The sequence below is a fragment of the Tuber melanosporum genome (assembly GCF_000151645.1).
Source record: "Tuber melanosporum whole genome shotgun sequence assembly, scaffold_210, strain Mel28".
Lineage (NCBI taxonomy): Eukaryota > Fungi > Ascomycota > Pezizomycetes > Pezizales > Tuberaceae > Tuber > Tuber melanosporum.
In genome coordinates this window covers 72,820-81,534 of record NW_003298876.1, presented here as the reverse complement: position 1 = coordinate 81,534, position 8,715 = coordinate 72,820, and the positions used below count along the sequence as shown (strand labels likewise).

Genomic DNA, 8,715 nt, shown 5'->3' with positions numbered 1-8,715 from the left:
TTCAACCTTAAAGATTTTTTTTTTCTTCTTACCTTCAGCTAGTTGCTGAAAAGGAAGTCTCCTATTGCGTGATGACATGTACACATATACTATAAGGTCTTTGATTTGTACCTGAGTTAAGACTGAAGAATGGCCAGGCTTCTTGGTAGGAGTTGCCTGAGAGGTATATGTATATTGGACTAGGTACTACAAAAACCATGTCTTTTCTTGAAGTTGAGCATATTTCCAATCTATCGACTGAAGTAGCTGACAATCTCTGTGCTAATCTCGAGTCAACTCTGATTTCTCCAAAGGAGGCATCTTTGTCAATCAGAACATAAAGAAAAAGTCTACAAAAAAACTTTCAACTTCACTTGCAAACTTCCAAGCCGCTATCATCAATTTGCTCCACACTATCCCATATTTACTTTCCTTCTCCTGCAAGTTTAGCACTCCCTTGGTAGCAGAATATACAACACTTAGGCCCTGTACCTCTGTATGTTCTCTATATATGTTTGGTCCTTTGGTTCTTTCTTGAGTTGATAGGTAAGAATGATACTGTGAGTTGAAGTCACGCAAAGTCTCTACCGTTTCGCTTTGCATATTGGTGCATATTTCAACAAGGGGTGTTGTAATATGACTTTGAGATATGCATCAGGTGCATATTTGATTATGACAGAATTTCTGTCAGAGTTATTGTACATGGACAAAATTAACCACGATTCAACAGAGGAAAATCTTCGGCGATGACAACCACACTCACCCACCAATCCACTATTATGAAAACCAAAAAAACAAATTAAAAGATGTAAATACATAGTAGAAATTAATATTTGGTATACCATCTATCAGCCTTAATAATTGCCTCTATTCTATCTACCATTAATCCAGCTAAAGTATCAAAAACCTTTGGGTTAAGAAGTTTCCAAAAATGAGTTATGGCCTCTACTATTGCCTTCTTGACCACATTGACATCACCCTTCATAAGATATCACTTAGGGTAGTGCTTGTGAAGCCTACCTTTCACCAGAGACCAAATATTTTCAATTGGATTGAAATCTGGTAAATAGGCAGGAATTTCTATCAGTGTAATTCCCTGCCCTCTGAGCCATCTCCTAAAAGGCAAGTGAGTCTTAGCATTGTCAATGAACAAAAATACCTCTTCTTTTCCATCCATTTCTCTGATATTCTCCCATATCCCTAGAAAGTCATAATAATCATAAATGTCAATAATTGACTTCCCAGTAACTCTACTCCTAGCAGAAGAATGATCAAGAAAAACAGGCCAAAAAAGACCATGAGTTTGACTATAAAAACAACCAGTCATCATCTGGCTAATCCCTCTCTCCCCTCTCCTAGCCTTAGATTCAACACAATCCTTATTCCATTTCTCATATGGCTATCTGAAAATCCATTTTCTCCTCTTTCCTCCTCCCCTTTCCACAGCTACCTCATCCCCCCACATTGCCTTCCTTCTCCACATCTCCTTTGTCCAATGCCTATGAGCTAATGCCCATTTCAACCTCTCTTGAGCTAGATTCTCATCCAAATTAACTCTTTCTTGTACCATATACTTTCTAAGATGCTTTTTTTCAAGTATTCTCCTTATTGTCCTACTAGAAACATTGGGAGCAACTTGCTCAGCAATGTTAGAATAGGTAGTATGGTGATTTTTAAGAGCTTCCTCCACTATAGCATTATCCTGTAACTTGGTAGTTTTAGGATGTCTTCCTCTACCCCTATTCTCCTTGCCCTTTTGATGTGCCTTTGCAATTGTATCTCTGACAGTAGTGTAGGAGATATTAAGGTAGTGGGAAATTTGCTGATATCTCATCTGAGGCTTGTATAATCCAAGAATCCTCCCCCTGGTAAGCTCAGAGAAATGGGTGGAGGGAATAGGTTTTTTGGCATGATAGTGAAGAATAGGAGGCATAGTTTATTGAAAAAAAAGAATTGAGCAGAATGGTTTCTTCTTGGTTGACTTAAAGCAATTCATTTAGGTACTGTTGAGAGTGTGGAGTGATGAAGAGGGGTGGGTTGCCACTGATTGTTGAATCTCGGTTAATTTTGTCAATGCACAATTACTAGTATGAGTTCATTAGTAGACGAACTTATTACATAGTTGATTAGGACAGAGTTTCTTTGGAAACTCTATTGGGCTACTAGTTTAGTTATCTCACTTGCTTTTCCTTTCTGTTACCGTTGCATTAGACAATACCATTGTCATTGACTTTTCCTTTTTTCTTACCTCTACTATATATTATAATATAATATTATTGTTTAAGTTCGCCTCCCTGTAGCATAGATAGGTTCCTATGGACCCTCAGAGATAGGCAGAACGAAGCAAGCAATACAACCTCAATCAAGAATTACAGCAAGGGGAAGGCAGCCGCTAGTTTTTTATTCGTTGGAGACGAGGGTTCTGGATGATTAAACTTGCCACGGAAATCGTTGGTCACCAATATGTGCGTGGTTCCAGATCTCCCGGGGCTGTTGCGGCGGTGTAACTCCCGCAGATACACTTACTTTCCCCAGGGCTTTGGGTAGTTTGCTGAAGCACTGGCAGACTGGTTGTGATATCGTACGGTAGACGTCATTCGGAAATTATGATAGCCCACATGAGATCGTTTTTTTCTTCTTGATACTGTATACACGAACTATCAATTCCAGCCCTCTCAACCAAGCGCCCCCTATTGGTACTGTTGCTGTTGCTTGAACGAGCAGCACAGGAGGAGAATCGAATAAAGAAATTGAGGGAATAAAGCAAGAAAACTAAGCCAAGGGGAGCGTCTCAGGATCCCCATTATAGTACGCCCCCACAGAACCACCCAAAGAATGGAAAGAGACAATAGAAAAAAAGAAGAGCCACCGGAATAATTGTGGAGAAAATTTCGTACAGCAACAAACCCCCCCACCCACGCTCTTCACTCATTGCTCCATTATTTGGTTTTCTCATCTGTAAGAAAAATCCCCCCATACCCTTTATATTAACAACTAGGAGTGATGCAATGGGTAGGTGTCCAGGGCAAGAGCAGAGGAATACACAGAACGGAAGGTACGCCGGGCCGAAAGCACAAAGATATAACGAAAAAAGAAAAGGTAAGAGGTGGCCTACAACGGAAAAATAATGATGGCCGGTAAAGTTGAAAAAGAAGAGAAAAGAAAAGGCTATTCTCTGAACAAGTAAAAAGCCCGAAGCCGGGCTGATACGAGAAAAAGGCGGAGAAACAATTATCGAACATGAATGGTATGTCTTAGATACCATCCGATGTATTGCTAAGCATAAGTAGCCCATCAATGTAGAGAAAAAGTAGAACAAAAATACGGGTGAGAAAGATATCGTGTGCCACCATCATAATTTCCACTTCGACAGGCATGATACATTTCGAAAGTAATGCAAGAATTATAAGATATCAAGGCCATTGGCGCTCAGTACCCTGAACTGCAGGGTGAAAAGATTGGTCATCTCCGCCAGTCGCAATGATATCAGAGCTACTAACGGGGGAGGCTTCAGAATCCGGAGTCGGCAGTGAACCAGAGCCTTTAGAATCTAATCGCATCTCCGTGAGCAAGGCTCTCATCTCCTTAATATCGTGCCTGGCGGAGTCCTTAGGAAACTCCGCGTCTCGCATGTCAACTAACTGCCGGATGGACATACCGATGGCCGTCTCGGTGTTGTTGGTTATCCAGGTGTGCTTCAGCTGGGGGTCGTTCCAGATTTCCGACATTCTATTACGGAAGGCGAGTGGGTAAACAAAACTATTAAATCCGCCGTTAGCAACCGAGACCACATTGGAAACACCGAATATCGCATACCCCATCTGCTCGATCTTGGCCAATTGCTTCTGAATCCATCTCCTATATCGTTTGTTGTTGGGGATCCAAAGAGCCGAAAGACCCAGTGGGGCCTGGGCTGACAACAGTGCACCGGAAGGAGCATCTGGATACACCTCAACAGCAGCCAACACATTGCAAATCTTTATGGCCAAATCCTGCAAGGACACCTCTGGTCCTGTACCGTTTGTGAGAGCAATTTGGTGTTTAAGCATAATAATCAAGCCGTAATAGTCGCACACGAGGAAATTAACCGCCCATTTATTCCCTTTGTAGATAGCCGCAGGCTCAAAAGGACAATCGTCCTCCGCAATAGTGCTGACCTTCCTTGAAACTTTCTCAGCTCCACTCACGATCGCCGGATCCAGCGACTCAAACCAGGATTTGCATGCCTGTAATAGCCTGGCAGACTCTATTAGAAAATCCTCCATGATTATAAGCCCTTGAGACCGTTTGGCAGTCAATATCGAGATATCCATAGCGAGGTCTCTAAACTCGCAGGATGCATTCTCAACTTTGAGGCTGATGCTATCTGGGTCTACTTCGGTCTCCCTATGAACGGCTTGCCTGTTGAAATCGGTCCATTGGCTGTCCACAGTGGTCCGGTGTCCTGCCATCATGGCAACCAATACATCAAAATGAGCAAACCAATTAAATACCATTCGTCGTTGAGGCGTCTCGGACATGGTCTCTGGGGTCCATAATGCTGTTAAGATTTTCGTTGCTGCGTTTCGATGCTCCATAAGATTCATCCAATCCCCAAGATATTCCTGGAACACGTGAGCAAATGTCAACAGTCAAAAAAAAAAAAAAAAGCCTATCACAATAATACCTCAAAGCTAGCCAATTGAAGGATGGTGACGATGGTTGACATTGTGTGTTCCTCATCCAAGGAGACCCTGAGAAGCCCAACGGATTTGTTGTAATATTCCAAGAACGTCTGAAACACCCCGGTTTTGTGATGTACACTGTAATGAAAAGAGGAAAATGCTGCAACAGCATAAAGAAGGGCTTCATTGTTCACAGCAAGTTCCAGAAGGGTCGTTTTAAAAAAATTACTATTGTCGGATTTAAGGAGGTAGTGGTGGCATGTAAGCATTTGTCGATGATAGTTCAGGTAAAACGCAATATCGTGGGGAAGATGCGCCCATTCTACGGTGGTTAGAAGACTTGCATGGGAAGTCGTCCTCCGAAGAGATGTAGCCGGAGAAGCAGGCTCCGAAGAGTCAGGATAATACGAATTGTCATTCCCCGGCGAGGGGCTAGGGTCTACGGAGGAGCCCGTTTTCCGAGGCTTGCCGCGTCGACCGTGATCGAACGAAGATGGCCACGACTCGCGACGTTGGGTTCCCCTCAAGTATCCTTGACTCGCGGACGTCCTTAACCTTGGCCCTTCTATAGGAGTCGGTCTATCATCGTCCTGGTAATCGTCAAATCCATCCTCTTCCTCCAATTCGTCAAGGGACGAACTCCCTTCCCTCGAAACAGGTGGTTTTTCCCGTCTATTCTTCTGCCCCGACGTAGATTTGGATGGAACCACCTCGGGATAAGTGCATTCCCTTCCACCTTTTTGACATCCTGTATACCGGGACCTATGTTAGTAGCCATAATTTTTAACCAATCCAAAGGTGATGTGGTGAGTTTACGTTCACAAATAGGATGCGTCTCGTCGCACTAGGACCATCAAGAATAACAGAGTCAATGGATGAGTTCGATAGCAATAGTTTAAATTAGGGAGGGGAGTGTTTGTGCGGGGCGGGAGGGAGGTAAGCGGGGTGTATAGCGGGGCATCCGAACACTGTGATCTTGCAATTCACGATTGGGAAGAGGCTTATTACCTTGACGCGACGTGTTCTGCATGTAAAACATCCTGACCTAGTGCGGCGATGTTTTACAGTCTCTGCCCCCGGAGCACTCTTTCTACGAACCCTTGATGGTTTTGTCCCAGTTGTCATGTTTCCGCCTTCTGGCACAACAAAAAATGTAGTCAGAGGTGGGTGATCAAAAGGAGCATTACCGCCGAGAAGGCCAGCGTTGCTGTCGAAGCTCTGAATCCCGGCGGATGTTTGCGCTGTTGAGGCTGATGACGTTGTTGTAAAGTGAATCGCGTCTGGTGTGATATGAGACGAAGCTCGATACAACCCCGTCATGACCAAGTAAAAATATTCTGGCAAGGTAAAAACCTCTTGCCCTTCCGTTTGTTTGAAAGGAAAGAACGAAGGAAAGAAAGAAAAGAGCAAAAGAGCAAAAGAGCTAGAAGGGGTTAAAAGAGGAAGAGCGGCGAAAAAGGAATGAAATTAATTTTTTTTAAAAAAAAAGGCGAGAAGAAAAATTGACAACCCTGTTCTTCTCAAGTCACTTAATGTGTCCCTCCCAGTGTTACCGGTATTGTTGATGATGGCAAAATGATGTCTTGGGTAGCTCGCCGCTGTGGTTGACCCTTCACTGTTTTCGAGCTTTCCTTAAAACCAACAAAAAAAAAGAATCTCACAAGAGAGAGGCTGTGGGAGAGGGGAGGGGAAGTCTTCAAAAGGAACAGATGAACAACTGAGTGGACGCTACAGAACGGCAGGCAGCCCGCCGTGCAGACGCGGAGAACAACTTAGACAGACACAGTTCAAAGGAACGACTCGGTGAAAAAGGAGGCCGTCCGTGAGAAACAACCCCCCAGAAGCAAGCCCGGAGAACAAGGAGAGCCCCTAGTTAGAGTCCTCAGACAATTCCAGGCTAATGCAGCCCGTTCCTAGTCTTGAGTTTTTCTTATTCTTCTTGACCCTTCTTTTTTCGCTCTTGGAGGAAATAATTGCCTCCCCCCGCTGTTCCTTGGGCTCGTTCTTGAACTAGAACTACAGTGCGGTATTAGACACTCTGACACTTAGGAACTCAATGAACCAGGAACGAAAGGGGGTTCGATGTTATCGGGAGCTGATCGATAATGTTGCTGCTTCGAGCAATAGGATCGACCAGGGAGGCCTACCCCCACAAAATCTGAATTGGAAGAGAGGAGCGGGAAAAAGAAAGGAAAAATTATATATGGAGGAAAAGGGAAGACAAGCACTCGTACATAAGCCCCGATGAACGGAAGGTGACTGGTGGAACGACCGGATATAGATCAAGTTCTGATATAGGTATTACCAAATACCGGCAACTCTCATGAGATTTGAGTTCCGTAGAACTACCGTAGCTTTTGGACGACGAGTGAGCCAAAGTGGCAAATTGAAAGAAAATAAAGTAGTAGTAACGGATCAAATATCAGACAAAAAGGTCGAGGGGAAGAAGAAAAAACAAAGTGAAAAAAAAAAAAAAAAAGAAGCGGCAGCTCTTCACGACATTTACCTCTTGGAACCTGTATCTCAATAGAAAAAAGAAAAAGAAAAAGAAAAGAAAAGTTAAGAATGGAATAAAAAAAGAAATCAAATGAAAAGAAGTAAACAAGCTCATCCCCCTCCGAATTCTTTTCTTTTCTTACCCTACCGGATTGTTTCCTGTCCAGAGATAGCTTCCGCCGACAGTGGGGATGGGGATCCGGACTTCGGAAAATGCGCAATTCCAATGTATGTACCGTCCAGCGATGTCCAGAGACCTGCACGAGAGGCGCGAATTGAGCTCCAGATCTCTCCATTAAGAGAAAAAAAGATGCCTCTACGAGTACCGGTATCGCTGAGGCATCTGCATCACAATTCAAGGTGTCTAACCCCGTGCGTTCAATCGCATGGTTGCGGGGGTCAAGGGGCAAAACAAACCATGTGGTAGCGGGACGAAAATGCAGGTATAAGCATGCCTAGGGGAAGGGTTTTTCTGTTCAAGGGAATCAGGCATCGAAGGTACAAGGATCGAAAGTAGCTAGTCTGTGCCAGAGAAAGGGCAAGCAGGAAGGGAACAAGTGATATGACAGCCCTGCACTGTCCGTTGCCTGTCTCCTGATTGCTCACTTTGAGTTGGTGTTCAACAAGATTGGCAGGCACACTTCCCCAGGAGAGGTGCGAAGAGGAAAAGCATTACAGATGGTACCGGTAGTTTCTCTAAGCAGAGTAACCCTGCCCAAATCTATGTTCAACTCATTTTCAACCAAACTCAGCATAGAGGGGAAGACGAGACGAGGAACCCTTTGATTCAGACTGGTCGATCTAAAGGCTCGGAAGGACCTCCTCCTTCTTCGGAGCGCAGGAAGAGATTTGCGGGAATCAGATCAGGCAAAAAACTTTAAAAAACAAATAATTAAAGGTGTGGAAAGGGCTTTACTCGAGTAGCAGGATATGGTAGAGTGCAGTGCACCATAGTCTATGCATCCCCATACTTGCTGCCCTCCATTAGAATAATATTATGGTAAAGAGGGGGAAAAAGGGAAGCTGTGGGAGGTAAAGTAGTGGACGAGTCAAGTCAGATGTGGATTTACGATAAGGAAGATATGATACCATCCCCTGATACTCCGATGATACGGTACTGCCCTCAAGCACCCCACAGCAAGAAAAGCGTGAAATCCGGTATAGCAATTACTTTAGGCAGTAACTTGGTCCAAAAGAAAACCTAGGGCAATTCGAAACCTACACAGACCCGCAATTCAACCTATCTCCTTATAGTTGCACATCCAAACATTAGAGAGGATGTAGGAAAAAAGTGGGGAAGCACCGGGTATCATCACTATCGATATCATAGATGATGCAACGCAACAAAAAACCGAAGGAAGGTGGAATGGGCACCATCGGATGACGAGAGGAGAGGGAAAGGGGGGAGGGGGGTACTCATAGAGGGATAGAGAGGCGGAAGAGGAGAGGGACAGGGAAGGACAGGGAGAGACAGGGAGAGGTTAATGCCATGGTGGGAAACGGCATTTTTGCCCTTTCGTGAGAAGTGGATTCACTCTCAAAAGTCTTCTCCCACGAGGTCGACGGCGGATCGATT

At 44.3% G+C, this 8,715-nt stretch overlaps 1 protein-coding gene; it reads right to left on the bottom strand.

Annotated features, from left to right (window-relative positions):
• Positions 1–3,392: 3,392 nt before the first annotated feature.
• Positions 3,393–6,207, bottom strand: GSTUM_00000679001 (uncharacterized protein; the record flags this gene model as incomplete). XM_002838002.2 has 4 exons in its annotated part: positions 5,652–6,207; positions 5,460–5,487; positions 4,646–5,391; positions 3,393–4,583 (listed from the first exon to the last, which is right to left on the bottom strand). Exons 1-4 carry the CDS (start codon positions 5,961–5,963, stop codon positions 3,393–3,395), a joined length of 2,277 nt encoding a protein of 758 aa, XP_002838048.1. The 5' UTR covers positions 5,964–6,207.
• Between the last annotated feature and the right edge of the window lie 2,508 nt (positions 6,208–8,715).